The sequence below is a fragment of the Zingiber officinale genome, chromosome 2A (genome assembly GCF_018446385.1).
Source record: "Zingiber officinale cultivar Zhangliang chromosome 2A, Zo_v1.1, whole genome shotgun sequence".
NCBI lineage: Eukaryota > Viridiplantae > Streptophyta > Magnoliopsida > Zingiberales > Zingiberaceae > Zingiber > Zingiber officinale.
In genome coordinates this window covers 103,818,295-103,839,200 of record NC_055988.1, presented here as the reverse complement: position 1 = coordinate 103,839,200, position 20,906 = coordinate 103,818,295, and the positions used below count along the sequence as shown (strand labels likewise).

The window sequence follows — 20,906 nt, the reverse complement described above, 5'->3', positions numbered from 1 at the left end:
TAAATATCTTTCTTATGTATTAATTATTATTTTAAATATTAGTAGTTATCCATGATTTATATTTTTCGTGTTGGTCCTAGACAGATTGACGGAGACGCTGGAGATAAACGTATTCACTTTTTTAGCATCATGATACAACGTTGTTAAAGGTGAAAGCCTTCTGCAAGCAACGCATATATGCAGACTTGCCGAGAAGTAATTGATATGGTGGTGGGCATCAATTAAAGAACTTATAGCTTTAAGCTTCCTTGGGAGCTTAACTTGAATGCATAGCCCATACATATACACAGAACAAGAGAAGCTCTGTGCATCCACCAAAAGTAGATAGCAAGAGGCCTATGGAGGCAGCAGCGCAATTGAGGCACATACTGATGAAGATCCTGCCGGCGCCCGAGATGGTGGCACAAAGGAAGGCATTCCGCATCTCAAATCACTTGGAGATGATTCGGGACAGCCTTTGGGTCATCAATTCCTTCGTCATGGATGGTTCTCTTCGTGCGCTCGAGCAGCCCGATGTGGCCGAGTGGATGAAGGAAGTGGGTGCGGCCGTTGAGGATGTCCACAACCTACTCGAAAGGATCCTAGACTACTGGAAGCCTAGCAATGAAGATGCAGCAGAAAGGAAGAGGAAGATGATCAACAATTTTTTTCAATCGACGAGCAGCCGCCGATCCATCCTACTAGAGCTCCAAGAGATAGTATGCACGTTGAATTACCTAGCCAATAGGGGAGCTACTTTTGGCCTCTGGGCGGAGATGATGGATTCCATGGATCCGAGCCATGATGACTACGCTGCTATTATGAGCGAGGAGGTGATGGGAAGTCACGAAGAAACTGTCATAAAGCTCCTTCAAGAACAACACCATTGGAGTCAACGTGACATGATTGCCATAAGAGGTGATGAATACTTTGGGAAGACAACCTTGGCTCGAAAAGTCTACCATCACCCTTGGGTACGCCAGCATTTCCAACGTCGAATATGGTTGGATGCTTCGTCTTTTAACGATTTTAACAGCAATATGATCTCCAAAGAAATCGCAAGATTATTGACCAGGAGGCCATATATGGACCTCAATTGCTGGAAAATTGTGGACGAACATCTTTATAGAGTTAGATACTTGTTCATCATGGATAACCTTTATTCATATGGTGCTTCTGGACACAAATTGGACGAACTTGTGCGGAAACTCTTTCATTGGGCAGCACCGGGGAGCAAATTCATTTTCACTGTGTATCCTCCTTACGAATATGAAACGCATTTCTTCTGCGACACATACGACGACTTAAGTCCGCTGCCCGACGGTGCATGGGTAAGATTATTATTAAAGTATGCAACATTTGTCCATCCAATTGAAGGTAATAACAACCAGAAAGTGAAGGTTTCTCCTGCTGCTACTAATATGCTAATTCAATTTGCTAAGAAGTACAGTAGCCAAAATTATGTTCAAAATTTTCTTATACCAAAAGGTATGGGCCTCATGTTTCGGCAGAGAGATGTGAGTCAGTGGCAAGAATTAGCTAATGAGTTGCTCATCCGGCATTACCCTTCAACATCCCGACATTTTAGTTTGATGCATTTACATTATTGGTCATTTGGGAGGATACGACGTTTTCTTTATGAGCTATTGTTTGGAGGATCTTCAGTTCCAGGTTATGATGAAGATGTGTTCCATATACTGGTTGCTGAAGGCACTCTAACATATTATTGGCACAAGAGGAACATTGACTTCACGCCATTGGAGTACGGTGTAGATCTATGCTTCTTTAGAATGGAGGTTAGTGGAGCTTCGAGGATACCACGGCAATGCCGCCATTTGTATTTACCTATCAATTCTAAAAATATTTCTAAATTCAAAAAAGCCATTGAAGTGGCTAGAGTGGCCAGGAAGCTGAGAACATTGGTTTTACATAGGGAAGAGATAAATGAACATATTTGTCAGATTGAGACGAAGATACTTGAAAGTATGTTTTCAAGTCTCACGAGTTTATGTACGTTAGATATGAGAGCAATCATGATTCAAGGCCTTCCTAGAGCAGTTGTTACATTGCGTTGTTTAAGATACCTCAACCTTGCGGAGAACAAGATAGAAACACTACCTGAATCCATCTGCAATCTCTATAACTTGTGTGTTCTAAATTTGTCTAATTGCGAAAAGCTCAAGGAGCTTCCAAGAAGAATCCACGAGCTTAGGAAATTGCAGATTTTGAAACTGTGTTACTGCCTAAGGATTCAGAAGTTGCCGGAGTCGATAATTTGCCTTGTAAATTTGAATGAACTAGATATTAGAGGTTGTTGTAGGCTTTCTGAGTTGCCTGATGATTTGAGCGGCATGAAGAACTTGATGCAGCTTAACATGGCAGGATGTGCAGCATTGACTAGAATGCCTAGTGGAATTAGGCGATGGATAAACTTGCAGTCTCTGAGGGGAATTGATGCCGTGGATGGTCATGGAAATGTCACGTTGTCAGAGTTGCATGATCTTAGAAATCTTGAATCCCTGCATATACAACACCTTGAAAGATTAGAATTAGATGAATTAAAGAGTGCTACTCTACCTACTTATTTACTGAAGGATCAAGATCTATATGAGTTGGTGCTGCATTGGGAACGGTGGAATGATATGGCTACTAAGGGAACTTCCAATCCCATGGTGCAGCTGTTGGAAGGATTCTTACGTAGCCTACGAGAGTTGAAGGTCTTGCGAATCATCTCATACATGAGCAAGAGACTCCCAACTTGGCTGATGCTCGAGCCCAGGTTGATTGTTCTCAAAAAGTTGAAAAGAGTCGAACTTGTTAATCTTAGGAGGTGTGCGACGCTACCACCACTTGGAGTATTACCTCAGCTTGAGGAAGTTACAATAAGTGGTTTTGATTCAGTTAGAGTAATAGATGATGAATTCTATGGGGAGGATAGAAAACCATTTGTATTTCCTGAGTTGAGGAAACTCACATTCTCTGAAATGCCAAGGCTAGAGATGTGGCTAGGCATGAAGAGCATGAATAGACTAGAGAAGGACCTAGGCTTGAAGAGCATGCCTAGGCTAGAGAAGTGGCTAGGCATGAAGAGCATAAGACGTCATGGTCTTTTTGCCAAACTTGAGGAATTGACCCTAATTCAGTGCCCAAAGCTCATGGTATTCCTTGCGCAATTTCCAACATCTTCTCAATTGAAGTTGAAATTGTGGTTGAGCAACGAGATGCTAATGCCTACTTCCAAATTCAATTCTTGGTCGAACCTTGGGGGAATCAATATGGTGCAGATATTTGGATGCCAAGAACTGAGAAGTCTACCAAATGATACAAGGGAGATACACAACCTAAAGACATTGACAATAATGAATTGCAACAAATTGGAGGCTTTGCCAATTTGGCTCGAACAGTCATGTTTGGAGTCCCTGTGCATGTATGGTTGTCGGGCGCTATCATTCATTCCAGAGGAATTGAAAGTCAAGGGTCGACTGAAAAATCTGATTGTTGAAGCATGCCCCAAACTGCAGAGCCAGGTACATTCTTCACTTTGCTGCATTACTATATGCAAGTAGTCCATGTGTAGCTGGACGTAACAAATTGGGTTTTAACTTGCTTTTAGTTATTACTTCAAATATTTGATTTATTTTTTTAGTTATTAAAGTGTTGCAGTTGTGATTTTTGATCAGTTGCGATTTATTTTTTACTTCATAAAATGATAGCTAAAAATGAATAATAGTGTGCACGAAGAATAATCGACAATTTCACTAATTTACTTTGTTTGCAGAAGTACCTATCACATAAATGGAATCCTTTTTCATAAGGGACAATAGTCATGTTGTGACTTCTCCAACTTGTATGAATAGAAGGTTAGACCCTAACGACTCAGTTAGTTTTACTTTGTTGGAATATAATAATCTTACTCTTTTGTTACTCACTCACCTTCCCTTTCGTTATTAAGATAACTCGTTGGTCCTTTATTTTTGCAGGCCAACTCAGCACATAAACTTTGATGTTATCTATGCTACATCTTCTAACTTGGATGCTTATTTGCACTAGTTATGCATCCCATGGTTTCTTTTAAAGAAAATTAAAAGAACAAGTTTGATAAGAGCATCAGATTTCTGCACCTACGTTCCAAGTGTTATATGATTTCTTGAGTTGCATTGATCATGGCAATTAAATAAGCAATTGAATGGCTTTAGTGCAACTTGGTGTGTTCTACTTCCTATGATGTTCTAACTTCCAAGTTCTTTTCCTGTATTTATTTTTAAAAATTCATAAAGACGAATGTTATGTAATGATCTACTATCTTTATTAAGAAGGTAAGGATTTATAAATTTCAACTATTAGTAATGAATGGTAAGTTAGTGATGGAAGGAATAATTTTACAATTACAAAACAAAAATAGTGAAAATGATTTGTTTGATGGAAGAGGCTCTGAGGGGTAATGTGAATCCCGTGCAAATCAACCTGTTATCCTTCCACCGTCGAAAGCGGGCGGGTGTATTTGCTCTGTGAAACCAGCCTGGACCGGTGCCCTCCGCATTATGAACCGGAAGAATCAGATCTTCATCCGATTTTATCAGTTCACAATCAACTTGGATCGGGCAGGTCAACAAATATACATTGAATTCACGCCTCAGAACTCAACCCCACCATCCAAATCATTCATTGCCTCCGCTTGGATCACAAGCTGGCGCAACCCAGCTCGGCGGTGAAGAGACAAACGACAACTCATATACCGGCGTGATGCAATTTGAATTTAACGATGTGGGACTAAGAGAGCTCGTTTACAGAATTTGAATTGATAAAGGTCGTTTACAGTAGCAAATCAGTACTGCATAATTGTAATTATTTGTAGCCCTTGGTTCCCTCTTGTTTAAGTAAGTGCTTATACAAGTATCTCGTCTGTTGGTTCCTTTCGTCAGAAAAAGACTCTGTAGGTCTCTGGCTCCTGCCTACCCAATGAATTCTATATCGAACAGAAGAGTTGAATCCGGAGGAATAATGCAAGAGCCTGATCAATTATAGAAAGCAGCAGCATTGAGTTAGTTGACATCAAATATTCACATAAGATGAACTGTGAAGTACTGCCGGAGATGTGGTGACAATCTGAAAACAGTGAAGGAAAGCTGACCTCCTCTGCAGCCTGCTCCTCTCGCCCCATAACCAAGATCGGGAGGAAGCTTCAATGTACGCTTGCCACCTACGGTTTAAAGGCCACACGACCAACACAATAAGAAGCACAGATTATGAATCGAAAAAAACAAACAAAAAATGGGGCGAAAATCATGTAGAATTTTGCTGTATACCGACGAGCATTGGTGGAATTCCATCTACGCCTAGAATCCCTTGATCACCTAAAGACGTTATCTTTGTTGGGTGTGGTGGGTGACGCCAGCGCCTCCGGCTATGTTCGGGAGCTCACGTTCACTTCTTTAAGTGTAAATATTATTGGGGTTTAATTTTATAATTCTTTAATTAATTAATATTCATCATATATTAAAATTAATAGGCGGAAGGATTGCTGGATAAATTTACATCACGTGGCAAAAAAAAAACAAAAATACTCGTATCCAATGCCCCGTAAGTTTCAGGATTTATAGAAAGAGATAAATAAGAATAACTGAGAAAGTAAATGGACAGAGGATGAGGAGGGTAAATTTTTTGGTTCATAATTTATGGATTAGGAGATGGTCCATTATTATAGATCCTTGATTTGGATAGACCCTATCAACTTAAAGGTGAACTCCATTCAAATCTATAATTCTCATACAGTGGATCATCCTCTGGTCCGTAAATTACGAACCAGAGGATCTCTACTGGAGGATGAGTTACATATGATACAAGGATTTATTTCTCATAAGTGCCAAAATAAATCTCATGTAACAAATAATCATCTATTTATCACATCAGGTATGCTTAAAAAGACTGGATAAATTTATATCATGAACCCGAATCCGAATCCGAAGGTGGAAGACTTCGAGTCGGCATGCTATGAACTGCTAAGGGAAAAACAAACATTATTTATGATCCTATTCGAAAATTATGGAGAAGGTTAGTTGGGCATGTAGCTTCTGGGTTGATCACGTGTAGACTTCGTTTCGCTCTGCAACATAATAAATGTCAGAGCCGAGCTAAAGAAGGGGTCCCGGCGTTGGCCCTCCGACGCTCAAGTCAGGTCACCGGAATAGTAGAAGAAAGCGGAGCAACAGTAAATACAAGCGTGAATAGTGAATAATGTACCCCCAGGGCGTAGCACACATGGTGGGCGCATGGTATCTCTGGTGTAATGGCCAGGGGTCGATTCTCAGGAACTGACGACCTGGGGTTTACCCCGTCATGCGCCTATGGCCTGTGTACCTGCATGAACCTCCCTCCATATCCGTGTGGCCGGCACTAGGGGGATCACTAAGGTAGCGGATCTACCTTTTTTTTTTTGTGAATAGTGAATAATGTTCAGTGACTTGTGAACTTTACTGCAAGGTGAAGCGATGGTTGAAAATCAAGCACAACTTCAAATCCTTTGAGAAGTTGCATCAGATTTTTAGAAGTCATTACAAGGGTGGTGGTCGAAAGATGAAGGATCGACATCTAGGCATATCCAACTCAATCTACTATGTGTGGGAAGCCAGAAATAGGTGTCGGTACCAAGACATTACACTGGACGTGGATGGGTTATTTCATAAAGTCCAAACACATGTCCATAGATTTGTGGACCTGAAACCTCCATAGTATTCAGCAATTGCAAATTGAAGGACCGACCGAGACATGAATCACTAACCGGGCATGTATGGATAATCGAGATATGACTGTGTGTGTGCATTGTAACATACCCGGCAGCTAATACTCGACCGAGACATGAATGACCGACCGAGACATATAGCCAACTGGGACATGAATGACCGGCGAATGACCGACTGGGACATATAGTCAACTGGGACATGAATGACCGGTCGGGACGCAGATGGAAGACTTGGGTATGAATAAACGGTCGTGACATACTGACATAGATAGCGGATTGGACATGAATGCCCAACGGGGATATAACGGTGTGCATGCAGCAAAACAAACCGAACTGCTAATACCTGACTGGGAAATACAGCTGAAGGATGGCAGACTTGGGCATGTATGGCTGGCCGGGACATAGATGGCGGACTTGGAAATGAATGGTCGACCGGGATATGATAGTGTGCATGCAGCGAAACAAGACGGACTGCTAATACCCGGTCGAGAAATACAGTTGAAGGAGATGATCGGGCGATGGAAAATTGGGTCTTCCGCAATGTTTTATGAGATGTTCTGTAAACATCACAATGGGCGGATTGTGGCCATGTAATGCATGATGGTGTTTAGTTTGCATGAGATTGTAAGAATACTAAACGGTGATCAAGGAGTTTACCTCAACTGTAGAGGATAAACTCCTAGCTACTATATATGATTTGACATTTGATTTGGGAGACTAACCTCCCAAATCAGATTTTATACATATGCCTATTTCCGTGAATAGTGAATAACACGTACTTCCGTCGATCCATGGATCCCTCTTTATATAGTACTACAGTGGACGACGTGCACGCTCCTCAAGGTATGGGAACGTTCTCCAAGGTATCCTATGAAAGGATATGTCAAAAAAATGTCTCTGACACCATACCCTAACAGGGCATACAAATTTCTAAAGAGATAATAGAAGTTTTTGTCGTACGATTTGCCTGTTGACCATGCCTTATTGTCAGCGACATTATATCCCAAATAGATATTAAGAGATATGAGAGAGGTTCCATTGTTTGGCCGAGCGGGGGAGCCGCTCGGCTGGGGATCCTTGTTCGATCAACCTCAACCAATCTTTTCCGTAATCCCTTAGCGCAGTTGATTGTTTCTGCCTGATCGGACCAACGCTCCGGTCGCCTTAGCATTCCTTCGATCTGTAACGGGCATCTAATGTTCTTACCATAGTACTCCAGGCCAGATAGGCAATCCGCTCAGACAAACTGCTTGGCAGATCGGACACTTCAAGCTCAATCGATGGCTGGAGTCGATTTCTGTTCTATCAACTTGGATGGGGTCGTTGACCACATTAAACGCTTAAACTTTAACTTCCACATCGACTGTCTATGTACTTGACCCATACTTGATGAACCACCTTTATAGCCTCATCAATTTATTTGCACAATATATCATTTAAGCATTTTATTTTTACTTTATCTTCTATGGATTGTATGAATTTTTCATATATTTAATTAGTTTTTTAATATATCATTTTTTTATTTTGTAGAGAGGATTAATAAATTAATAAAAATATTTTAATATTATTTTTTTTAATTTAACGGGCAAATATATTTTGACCGATAAGTTAATTAAAATTAGAGTCAACTATATATTTATATTTATAAAAAAAACTAATCAAATATATTGGTTATTATTTTTAAAAAAAAATAATAACTTACTATATATTTGGTCGATATTTTTGAAAATTTATCAACTATTTATTTTTAAAAATCACTGGTTATTTTTTACTGCTATTTTTAAAATAATTACCGACCATTTATTTGATCAGTATTTTTTTAAAAAAATATCGGTTAAAATAATGATTAGAAAAAATACGAACCATTATTGACCAAGTTCTGATGAATTTTTTTTTTCCGATAACATGTGATTCTTTTGAAATTTGAGTCAAACGAAGATCGGCTGAGATGTCATCGGTGTTGAAGAAGTGGTTGAGACACACATAGCGTATGTGCCCAGGAAAATAGACCCCCACATGGGACTTAAGGATGGCGGTGACGAAACCGGCGGTACTTAGGTTCTGCACACACTCAGACAAGTACACAGAACGTTAGAGACCAAAAATTAGGGAAAAAGTCTCAGGCGCAGGCCCTCCGACTCTCAAATTAGGTACTTTTTCTCCAAAAGAATAGTGTACGAAGGAAAAAGAAATGTAGAAGACGAGTGCGAATGTGCGCGTACCTGCTCAAGAGAGAGAACCTCCTATTTTATATAACACTGCGCACCTCTGAACCTGATCGGTGTTAGAGAATGTCCGATGTCTGGTGATAGAGGGCACGTGGCGCCCTCTCATTGATTGAAAGAAAGTTCTATTCCTTGAGAATGACCGACCACTGGAATATTCCTTGGCCGATGACAACTATTCTCTAAGAGGCGGTTACAATTCTCTGACATTGTTGTCCTTTAGCATTGTCTGTTCCTGCTTAGGTTGAGCTGCAGCCTGCCCGGGAGACTACTCGGCTAAGCTATCGTGTTGGGGCATTATTAAGGAAGATGAGCTGAATCATGTGAATTGAACAATGTAAAACTCGAGCTGGTAAGAACTGATCTGTCGATGACAAGCCGGGAACTATTCGGTCTTGTGTCTCAGCTCTAGATACCCGACCTGCCATTGATCGACCGTGATTTATGCATCAGGTAAGGCGAGGCGATCTAACTACCTTCCTTCCTTGACTTTTGACTGTCGTATCCCCTTAACTTCTAATTGCTACGTCTATACAGAACCCTTATACCCCGTATCAACATGTATTACTAGCTAAAAAAACAGATATTATCAGTCATTTCTATCGGACTTTTTTCATAGTGGAGGTGGATTGGACTGTGGGTATGAAAGGAGGGGTTTTAGTGGATTAAGTAAAAATTTTACCTAACTAATTCTATGATTAGAGCCCAGAACAGTCCTATGCAAGATTCGTCCTTATCTCTCTGATCAGCTCAACTTCAAAGAAAAAAAAGTTTTTGTATTTTCCCAAAGGCGAATCCAATTTTCTAAATTTATGAAAGGATACACTATACTTTGATTTTCTAAATATTGCACTGCCTAATATTTTTTTAAACTTATTTTTTATTATTTAATATCTAACTACAAGAAAATAAGGAAATGTCAAATAAAATTAATACAATAGGAATAAAATAAAATAATATTTTTATTATTTTTTAAGGAGGACAATCTTAAAAATCTAAAATTTATGTCAAATTAACATTATTAACTTGGAATAACCTCTTTAATTATTTATATAGTTTTTTTTTAAAATAAATTTTTTAAATTCAGTTTTGATCAAAAGTTATTGTTGAATTTAAAATTTAGGCTGTTACATCCATGATGGTCCTCTAAATTTGTCCATATTTTATTTTCAATTTTCTCTATTTTTAAAATTGTTTATCTTTTTTAATAGCTAATTATAAGAGAAAAAAATGAAACAAAATTTTAAAAAGAAAAATAAAATTTGAAAGTTTGAAAAATAAAAATAAAGTTAAAGCATTACTACCTTAGTGTTGTTTTGGTTAAACAACAACCCTTTGGTATTGATTTTCTCAAAGTATCACTACATTGGTACTATTTTGGTCAAAACAAGCTCACTTTGGTACTGATTTAGTCAAAACCACCATCTTAGTGCTTTAATGATGGAATATAACGAGAGTTTAATCTAATGGGTTCCTGATCCGGTGATAAGGAGGGCCCCGATCAGTAGGGTGGCCAAAGTTAAACTGGTCAATGCTATCGTATTATCGTTCGATCGGGCAACCCCCTCTTCCGACCGGGAAGAAGAGTCGTTGAGACTACATGAAGCAGATGTTAGCACAGTTCGGCCATGTACCGAGCTTCCGGCGCTCAAACAGACAAGGCATGTGCCGAGCGACCAGCCTGCTCAGACTCACATCGGCAAAACAGTGACGACTGAGCAGACTACATTAAGACACAGCTTCTCCATTCTACATAGCAGCGGAGCCTGGACAGTGGGATGTTGGCCGAGCGGTCATTCCGCTATGCCTGAGGACAAGATCGCCCTGATGGCCGATAGCTGGCCGAGCGGCCCTTCCGCTTGACCTATAACAGACAAAAGAAGGATCAGAGGATATCCTTCTGGGAACCTGTGTCGCCGACAGACGGCATGCTTAGCGGTATGGTCAGGCAGAAGATCGTACGACGGAAGCTTCTGCTGTCTTGTCAGAGATATGATCGGGTCGTTAAGGTATGGTGTCAAGGACACTTTTCTGACACGTCTCTTCAAGGTATACTTTGAGAAGCGTGCACACGCTCCCCGGGAGTCCTATATAAAGACCCCCAAGCTTCGACGGAGGTATGCATAATCTCTACTATAGCTACAGTTACCCTACCATTTTGCTTCCTCATTTCTTCTACATCGTCGGTGGTTGACTTGAGCGTTGGAGGGTCATCGCCGGGGAACCCTTCCCTAGCTCGGCACTGACACTGCTGTGGTTGCAGGTTTTACTGACGAGGAGTCCACCAACGGTCAGCAAGAGTGCCACGTCCCCAGCATCCATCGCCTCGACTTTCGGACAAGATTAAATTTGACACCGTCAGTGGAAACGCACCTGCATCCAAGCCGAGAAGATGGATAACGCTAAACGACTTCATACCGTAACGCTCACTCAAGAGGAGCTCGACACACTAATACAAGCGCGAGCGACAAAGATAGTTGAGCAACAGCAACAAAAGGCACTAGCCGACTGACTGGCACAATGAGCAATGTCAGCCTCTGGAGGCCGAGCAGCTCACGACGACCGATCGAAGCAGTATTCTATTTGGGGGCAAAATAGACTGTCGACCGACATACATGGAGAAGCTCCACCCGCGTCTATTCCATTCCATCGGGCTCTGTTCCAAACGCCCTTGGAGGTTGCACAAGCAAATCAGGAGAGGGGATCTTCTAGAGACGAAGCGCCCATTCAGGACGCAAGGAAAGGCAAGGCACCTTGAGCCGACGCGTCTCCCGAGTGAATCAACCGCCAGTTCTCTGAAGCAGTACTTCAAGACCCTTTACCGAGGCGCTACGCTCCCTTGACAATTGGATAATACAACAAATCAACCGATCCAGATGATCATTTGGGAAAGTTTGACAATGCTGCTACACTTCACCAATACATAGATGGGATGAAGTGCCGAATCTTTCTCACAACGTTGTCCGGCTCGGCCCAACAATGGTTCAGGAGGCTACCAGACGGATCAATACAAAGCTTCAAGGATTTCCGAATGACCTTCCTCCACCATTTTTGCAAGCAGCAGGCGCTTCCAAAAGACAAGCGTCAGTCTGTTCTCTTTGAAGAAAGGGTCGAGAGAAACCCTCCGAGCATACATCCAACGCTTCAACCAGGTAACTATGGATATCCCCTCGGTCTCATCTGAGACCATGACAAATGCCTTCACCCAGGGGCTCGTAAAGGGAGACTTCTTCCGGTCGCTTATTAGGAAACATATGCTCAAGAAGGCTAATGAATATATAAACGTCGAGGAGGCCCAGGCAACCAGAAGGAAAGAGGCGCCATCCGAGCCCGCGGTGCCAACCGAATGGTGATTGTCGAGCAGCCACCAACCGCCAAGGGGGTCGAGAGCTGAAGGTCGACCGCACCAAGAAACAAGGGCACAAGTCGTGCAGCATGTGGCTTCTAATTGGCCAAAAACAACGAAGGGCAAGGTATGGACGCCTATGTTTTGTTCCTTCCACTAGTCAGCGTCACACACACCCGTGACTGTCGTGAGTTTACACCGATCACCCGATAAGTGCCAAGGGGTTACTGTCGTCGATCGCCTTCACCCAACCAGCGACACGGGCATCAAACCGCCGAGCGACGAGAAGATGCCAGGCGATTACCCGAACGGTAGCACCACCATCAACAGAGGAGCAATGACCATCCCCGAGCCTCACACGAGCGACACAGGCCTAGCGCTCAAGAGGAGGAAAATAGAAGCAATGTCGCTCGGGGAGAGATAAACATCATCATCGGTGGACCGACCAGCGGAGACTCCAATCGAGCCAGAAAGTCATACGCTCAGCGCTTGGAAATTCACGTTGTGGGTTGTAGTCAGGAGAAGGTGAGCGGGCCCGAAATCAGTTTCAGACCCCGAGACCTCTAAGGAGTGGAAGTCCCTCACGATGACGCCCTCATTATCCGAGCGGTAATCGCCAACTATACAATTCACCGGATTTTTATTGACACTGGAAGTTCGGTGAATATAATTTTCAAGAAGGCTTTCGATCAGCTCCAGATCGACCGAGGCGATCTACTGCGGATGACGACCCCACTATATGAGTTCACTCGCAACGAAGTTCTGCCGATCGACCAAGCCATGTTGGCCATATCACTCGGAGAGGAGCCGCTCAGAAGGACCAGGACCAGGAACTTCATTGTGGTGGATGCCCCCTCAGCCTACAACGTCATTCTGGGTCGACGGACCCTCAACGAATTTCGAGCGGTAGTCTCAACATACTGCCAGAAGATCAAGTTCCCGGTAAAAGACCGTGTAACAGAGGTCAAAGGCGACCAGTTGGCCGCTCGGCGCTGTTATGTCGAGATGATCAAAACTGAGGCCAAGTCCGCTCGAAAGATCCCCCGACTAGATGTAAGCACTGTCATTGAAAAGCCTCCTACTCTATTCTATGAAGAAAAGGAAGAAGTACAGATCCACCCCTGCCGAGCGGGGGCAACAACTTTCATTGCGTCCGACCTGAGAGTTGAACAGAAGGCAGAGTTGGTCGCCTACCTCCAACAAAACCACGATGTATTCACGCAGTCGACGCATGAGCTTCCCGGGATCTCGTCGAGCATCGCGCAACATGAGCTTCACGTTCGACCAGACGCTCGATCGGTGAAGCAGAGAAAGAGGGACTTCAGCGTCGAACAAAATTTGATCATCCGAGCAGAAATAGAGACGCTCTTGGAAGACAGCCACATACGTGAGGTTCAATTCTCGAGTTGGCTCGTGAATATAGTGCTGGTCTCAAAGCCGAGCAACAAGTGGCGAGTTTACATCGACTTCAGGGACCTCAACAAGGCGTGTCCGAAGGACTTCTACCCACTGCCCCGAATCGATCAGATGGTAGATTCCATTGTCGAGTGCAAGCTAATATGCATGTTATATGTGTATCAAGGGTACCACCAAGTGTCGCTCGTCCGAGAAGATCAAGAGAATGTCAGTTTCATCACGGCCGATGAAACCTACTGCGACAATGTCATGTCGTTCGGGCTAAAGAACACCGACACTACTTATCAGAGGTTGATAAATAAGATGTTCAGGCAGTAGATCGACCGCAACATGGAGGTATATGTCGATGACATATTAATTAAATCCCTCCGAGCAGCTGACCTATGTGCAGATATCAAGAAGACCTACCAGACACTCAGGATGTACGGAATCAAGCTGAATCTAAGCAAGTGTCTGTTCAGCGCAAAGAGCGGACGATTCCTGGGTTATATCGTCACCGAACGGGGCATCGAGGCGAATCCCAGCAAAATGAAAGCACTACAAGATATGTCACCGCCAAGGAATCTTAAGGAAGCCCAATGTCTCATCGAACGGATAACAATACTATCTCGCTTCATCTCCAAGTCAGCTGATCAGAGCTTGTCGTTCTTCAAGATATTACGCCGAGCCACCAAATTTCAATGGGACGAAGAATGCGACCGGGCGTTTGAAGAATTGAAGGAGTACCTCAATGCATTGCTTGTATTGGCTAAGCCAAGAGTCCATGAGCCACTCAGGATTTATTTATCCTCAACCGAGCATGCGGTCGGCTCGACACTAGTTAGGTCGAACGGCGAGGAGAAGTAGGTATACTTCTTGAGTCATATATTGAAAGATGCTGAATCCCTCTACACCGGTCTCTAGAAACTGGCCTTCGCATTGGTGCTCGCCACTCGGAGACTTCGCCCCTACTTCCTCCCGCATTCCATCATCGTGATTTCTACAGTCCTTTGGGGAGGGTCCTTCTCAATTCAGAAGCATCCAGACGGCTAATTAAATGGATGACGGAGCTCAGTGAGTTCGATATCCAATACCAGCCCCGAACGGCCATCAAAGCACAATCCTTAGCAGATTTCATCACTGAAGTACAGAATCATGAACCAGAAGCCGTTTGGAGAATATATATAGATGGCTCGGCCACTCGATAAGGGAGCGGGATCAGAATACTACTCATCTCCCCCCAAGAGGAGTGGATGCGGCTGTTCGTTCGGCTAGACTACCGGGCAACCAACAATGAAGCCGAACATGAAGCACTTATAGTTGGCCTACAAGCTGCCCGGCACGTCGAAGCCATCAATGTCCTCATCCACTCGGACTCATAGTTGGCTGCTCAGCAGCTAGTCGGAACGTTCGAGATAAGCAACGCGTGGCTCAGGCTCTACGCTGAGGCTTTCGAAAAGCCGAAGGCCAACTTTCGGGAGATAGTAATACAGAAGGTCCCCTGAGCGGAGAACCAAGCTGCAGACGAATTGGCCAAACTAGCTAGCTCATTATCGTTAATCGTCATATCGTAGCCGATCGAGCAAGTGGCTTTAGTGGCCCACATTGACCGGATAGAGGGACTTACCTTCCCAAACGATTGGAGGACAGCGCTGACGGAGTTTCTGCGATCGAGAACTACACCGTCCGATCGGGAGGGGGCCCGCTTATTAAGAAAGAGGGATGGTCGGTTTACCCTAATCAGAGTTCAGCTCTACAAGAAGGCTTTCTTAAGGCCCCTATTTAAGTGCGTCGGGTTGCAGGATGCTGACTACATACTGTAGGAGGTACACCAAGGGCCCTGTGGAGGACACTCGGGCGACCGATCATTGGTAAGGAAGATTTTACTTGCCGAATACTTCTGGCCAACCCTTCAGGGGGTGTCGCTCGGACGGTTGCCACCTGCTTGTCCTACCAAAAGTATCATAACCTCTCGCACTGGCCGACCGAGGAGATGAAGACGTCCACAGTGGCTTGTCCGTTCAACCAGTGGGGCATGGGCATCGTGGGGCCCTTTCCCATGGCGATGGGTCAGAGGAAGTTCCTGCTCGTCGCAATGGACTATTTCTCCAAATGGGTTGAAGTCGAGCCACTAGCGAAGATAACCGAGTAGATAGTCATGAAGTTCATTTGGCAGCACATCATTTGTCGATTCGGGATCCCTTGTCGACTCGTCTCCAATAATGGGAGACAATTCGTGGGTCAGAGGCTTAAGGAGTGGTGCGAAAGGTACGACATTCAGCAAGCCTTCACTTCGGTAGCCTACCCTCAGAGCAATGGGCAAGCGGAGGTCGCCAACCACGAAATACTTTGGATCCTGCGCATTCGGCTCGACCATGTCGGAGGGAGTTGGGTAGATGAATTCCCCAGCGTGCTATGGGCGATCCACTCGACTTCCAAGGAAGGGATCGGGGCAACGCCCTTCCACCTCGTATATGGCAGTGAAGCGGCCATCCCCGTCGAAGTCGGGGTTGAATCCGACCAGATACAACACTATAACAAAGACAACACCGAGCGGAGGCTTCTGGACTTGGTGGACGAGGCATGTGCTAAAGCAGCCGTTTGGCTGATGGCCTACCGCCAGAGGATGAAGCAGAACTACCATTGAACGGTGATCCCAAGGTCGTTCCAGGTTGGTGACTTAGTATGGAAAAAAGTGAAGTTGGTCGGCGACGTCACCAAGCTGGAAGCTCCGTGGGTTGGACCCTTCGGGGTCGTGGAAAAGCTTCGCTCGGACTCCTATTACTTAGAGGATGAGAACGGACGGAAACTAGAGCGTCTGTGGAGCGCAAACCATCTTCAGCCTTACAGAGTCGGATGAAAAGTGCGCTGATGTGATCAATGTACCTTTATATCCCTATTTGCCTTGAATGCAGGACAGGAAATAAAAGATTAAGCTTCCAAGTTTTATGCTGAACGACCTAACGAATCGTCGAGCGGTAACATTAAATCCTAGTGTCCACCGAAGGTTGAGCGGAGACCTTAAACCCCAGTCTTCATCGATGGTCGAGCGGCGACCTTAAACCCCATTCTTCATCGACGGTCGACGATGACCTTAAATCCCTATCTTCATCGACGGTCGAGCGACGACCTTAAACCCCAGTCTTCATCTATAGTCTAGCGGCGACCTTAAATCCCTGTCTCCACCGATGGTCGAGAGGCGACCTTAAACCCCAGTTTTCATCGAAGGTCGAGCGACGACCTTAAAGCCTAGTCTTCACCAAACCATCGAGTGGCAACGTTAAACCCCTGTCTTCACCGAATCGTCGAGCGGCAACGTTAAACCCTAGTCTTCATCGACGGTCGTGCGACGATATTAAACCTCATTCTTTATTGACGGTCGAACGGCGACCTTAAACCCCAATTTTCATCGACGGTTGAGCGGCGACCTTAAACCCCTGTCTTCATCGACGGTCAAGCAACGACCTTAAACCCCAGTCATTATCGATGGTCGAGCGACGACTTTAAACCCCTATCTCCACCGACGGTCGAGCGACGACCTTAAACCCTAGTCTTCATCGACGGTCGAGCAGCGACCTTAAACCCAAGTCTTCACCAAACCGTCGAGCGGCGACGTTAAACCCCTATCTTCATCAAATCGTTGAGCGGTGACGTTAAACCCCAATTTTCATCGACGGTTGAGCGGCGACCTTAAACCCCTGTCTTCATCGACGGTCAAGCAACGACCTTAAACCCCAGTCATTATCGATGGTCGAGCGACGACTTTAAACCCCTATCTCCACCGACGGTCGAGCGACGACCTTAAACCCTAGTCTTCATCGACGGTCGAGCAGCGACCTTAAACCCAAGTCTTCACCAAACCGTCGAGCGGCGACGTTAAACCCCTATCTTCATCAAATCGTTGAGCGGTGACGTTAAACCCTACTCTTCATCGACGGTCAAGCGGCGACCTTAAACCCCAGTCTTCATCGACGATCGAGCGGCGATCTTAAACCCCAATCTTCATCGACGGTCGAGCGGCGACCTTAAACCCTATCTCCACCGACGGTTGAGCGGCAACCATAAACCCCAGTCTTCATCGACGGTCGAGCGGTGATCTTAAACCCCAATCTTCACCAAATCATCGAGCGGCGACATTAAACCCCTATCTTCACCGAATCGTCGAGAGACGACGTTAAACCCTAGTCTTCATTGACGATCGAGCTGTGACCTTAAACCCGGGAGAAGGTATAAACCTTATTTAATTCGTCAATGGATGATTGATGACCCGCAATTCGTCATAGTAAATCGAAGGTAGGCCATGATCATAGCCGAACGGAGAAGTTGGTGCCAGACATGGAAACAAATAAATCATAAGAGAAAAAGCCCGTTGAGCGAGCAAACCGTTCATTTCACAAAAAGATACTACCGAGCGGTAGAAATACACTTAAGACACTTTTACAGGACTCCAGCACACTCCATATAGTCAAATACATCATCAGGCATGGAGTCGTTCAGTTGACTGCGGTTGATAATGTCGTCCGTCAGAGCTTCGGGGAGATAACCGTCCGCCTTGAGCTGCTGGAGGGTCCCCTCAATGGTCAGCTCAAACGATCCGCTTGACAACTTTGTCAGTGAACTGGTCCGAGCGAAGGTATTCCTGCTTCATCACTTCAAAATGGCTCAGCTCATCCTGTTGATAGACCGTCAGGGCGGAGTTGGAGGCCTCTAGGGCAGCTTCGGCGTCTTTGAGTTTCTTATTCAGAGACTCCTCCCCAGCCACTCGAAGGCCCGCTCGGGGGTTAGATAATCCTCGGCTTTTTTAAGCTTTTGGTTGAGTTGTCGAGCCTCCTGGTTCTTTAGCTCCAGGTCGGCGATAGCTCGCTATTTCCTTGTAATGGCCAGCTCAAGCTTCATGTCATAAGTCTTCAATTATGTCTCGATTTGGCCCAGCCGAATAGCCTGATCGACCGACTTTTGTTGCTCAGCCAAAAGGAGTTGTTGGGCCTTCTCCAGATCGGCTTGCAATTGGGCGACCGATGGCCCTAGGAGGAAGAGGCGTCACCAGAAACCTTGAGCTTCTTCAACTCATCCTCTACAAAAGTGAGTCGTTAGCACATGGTCACGCTCTCAACCCAGTACTACAGATAAAAAGACAAAGGTCAAGAGCCGATCGAAGGTAAGGTGTAAATTGATAATTGAAAAACGTACTCTCGTAGACATTCGCACATGGTTGTTGTCGAGCTGCCTGGGAGACATCATGGCCGCTCGGGCCCTCGCCTCCTCCCAAACACCGATGAGCGGCCCGCGGATCAGGATCTTGTGTTTGGGGATGGTCGGACGGGTGCATTGCTCAAGATAGTCCTCCGTCGGAAGGTTGATAGTCGCCGTTACCGATCGCCGGCTGCTTGGGTCTGACGAGGAGGAGACCGGCGGACCTGGAGCGGCGGCAGATGCCGGATCGATCCTGGACACTAGTGGTCTTCGTAGGGTTCGGGGTGACGACAAAAATGAGACCGAAGGAGCAGCGATGGCCTCCGACGGTGGCTTGACCAGAGATGGTGTTCGATCGGACGAAGTGGCCTCCACCATTAGGATAGCCACAGGGGAAGAAGTGCCAACCCGCTCGGCGGTACCCACGACCGAGGTGGCGGATCGGGAGGTGTTGTCCGTGCGACGCCTCTTGGGCCTAAGGAGGGGCACTCCATCGAAAGACTCAAAGCCTTCAGTCCATCGGCATGCTGTGTTTCAGGGATTGGAAGCGGAACACCAACCACTTCAGCAACTTCTTTGATGTTTGCTGTCTGAACGGCGGTGGGGGTCTCCCCGCTCTCGGCTTGCATGCCTTCGTGGGAACTGATCGGTGTAAGGACAAGGCTTGCCATTTCCTTGGCAGCAGTCGCTTCAATCTCAGTATCCTTCAGCTTCGTCAGGCCGGTCGCGCACGCTCGCATCATGATTTTGGCTGCAAAAGGAAAAAAGCAAATCAGTTAGACTTAAAAGAAAGGAGCCAACAAATTTCATACCTAAGTCGCTCGGGAGCCTCGTGTAGATCGGACTCAGCCCAAAGATATACATAACACCCTCCAGCAATAGCTTATGGATGTCGTACTTCTGACCGACCAGCATGTTCGCTGCATGAAGATAATCCAGTCAACTCTTGTACTTCTTCAGGTCCGGCTGAGGTGGTAGTCCGACCTGCCATTGGGTCCGGAAGTTTGGCCATTCGGGAAGCCGCATGAAGAAGAAATACTCCTTACAGTGTTTATTTGAAGTGACATCATATCAAAAAAATAGTAGACCGATCTGAGACTAAAAGAGATGGTCCCCAGCTCGAACTGCTTGGGATAGTAGAAATAATGAAAGACTTGAGGGGTCAAAGGGATGTCATGCAGCTAGAATAGGACAACAACGCCGCACAACAGACGAAAGGAATTTGGTACTAGTTGGGGGAGAGGAACGCGGAAGTCATTACAAACTTCAGGGATGAAAGGATGGATTGGGAAGCGAAACCGACCATAAATTGGTCTCTGAATAAACATATTGTGTCAATCGGTGGATCATTAGGTCGGTCGGACGAAGAGGCCAAAATGATTTTATGGTCAAAGGGGATTTCGAAAGCATTTCGGAGGTTCTCGGCGTCACCCTCGTCAAACCTGGTCTCCATGGTGGTGTACCAAAGACCAGGAGCGGGGTCAGACGGTCGGGAAGAGCTCGCCATCGCCGAAAAATGAAAAATAGGGGTTCGACGGAAGTTTAACGGAGCAGTAAGCAGGAAACGCAAAACGAACGCTAGGAAAACTACAAGGAACGAAGAGGGTTGCGAGCGATTGAGAGGGGAAGGAATGGGAGAGCTTACAGGAGAAGAAAATGTCACCAAAAACAGGAGCGTAGCGTCGTTGGAGCACCGACTGCACAGGAACTCACCGACAGCCTTTGCAGAAAACGCAAGAGGAAGAAGCCGACATCGTGGCTTTATAAAGCTTGAGCTCGGCTGACCAGGGCCATCCGATCCAGATCACGGAAGCTGGAGCGCAGATCCAGCTGTTGAATTCAAACCGCCAAACATCACATCAACGATTGTCGCTTCGGGTGTGCGATGACGGTGGCATTGACACGTGGCACATGCCTACATGGCAGCATTTAATGAACGTCATTAACAGGCGTGGCCGCGTGCTCAGTTTTAATGGAGATAATTTACATGAATTCCGAAGGGATTCGGATGATGTCAGTATTGACCGCT

The 20,906-nt window shown here is 45.3% G+C and overlaps 1 protein-coding gene and 1 long non-coding RNA gene across 2 annotated transcripts; one reads left to right on the top strand and one right to left on the bottom strand.

Moving 5' to 3' along the window:
• Window positions 1-338: 338 nt before the first annotated feature.
• LOC122043860 (putative disease resistance protein RGA3) lies at window positions 339-4,152 on the top strand. Its single transcript, XM_042604429.1, has 3 exons — window positions 339-3,506; window positions 3,758-3,839; window positions 3,960-4,152. Exons 1-2 carry the CDS (start codon window positions 339-341, stop codon window positions 3,791-3,793), a joined length of 3,204 nt encoding a protein of 1,067 aa, XP_042460363.1. The 3' UTR covers window positions 3,794-3,839; window positions 3,960-4,152.
• Window positions 4,153-4,839: 687 nt separating this feature from the next.
• LOC122039847 lies at window positions 4,840-5,325 on the bottom strand. The gene is made up of 3 exons (XR_006128405.1): window positions 5,286-5,325; window positions 5,111-5,179; window positions 4,840-4,990 (listed from the first exon to the last, which is right to left on the bottom strand). It is a non-coding gene; the product is annotated as an uncharacterized LOC122039847 (long non-coding RNA).
• Window positions 5,326-20,906: the final 15,581 nt, after the last annotated feature.

What these genes read in the sequence shown, in the direction of transcription:
- LOC122043860 (XM_042604429.1), top strand. Translation starts at nt 339, where the DNA reads ATGGAGGCAGCAGCGCAATTGAGGCACATACTGATGAAGATCCTGCCG. An exon ending in GCCCCAAACTGCAGAGCCAG is followed by an intron (nt 3,507 to 3,757) that starts GTACATTCTTCA and finishes CTTTGTTTGCAG; the next exon opens with AAGTACCTATCACATAAATG.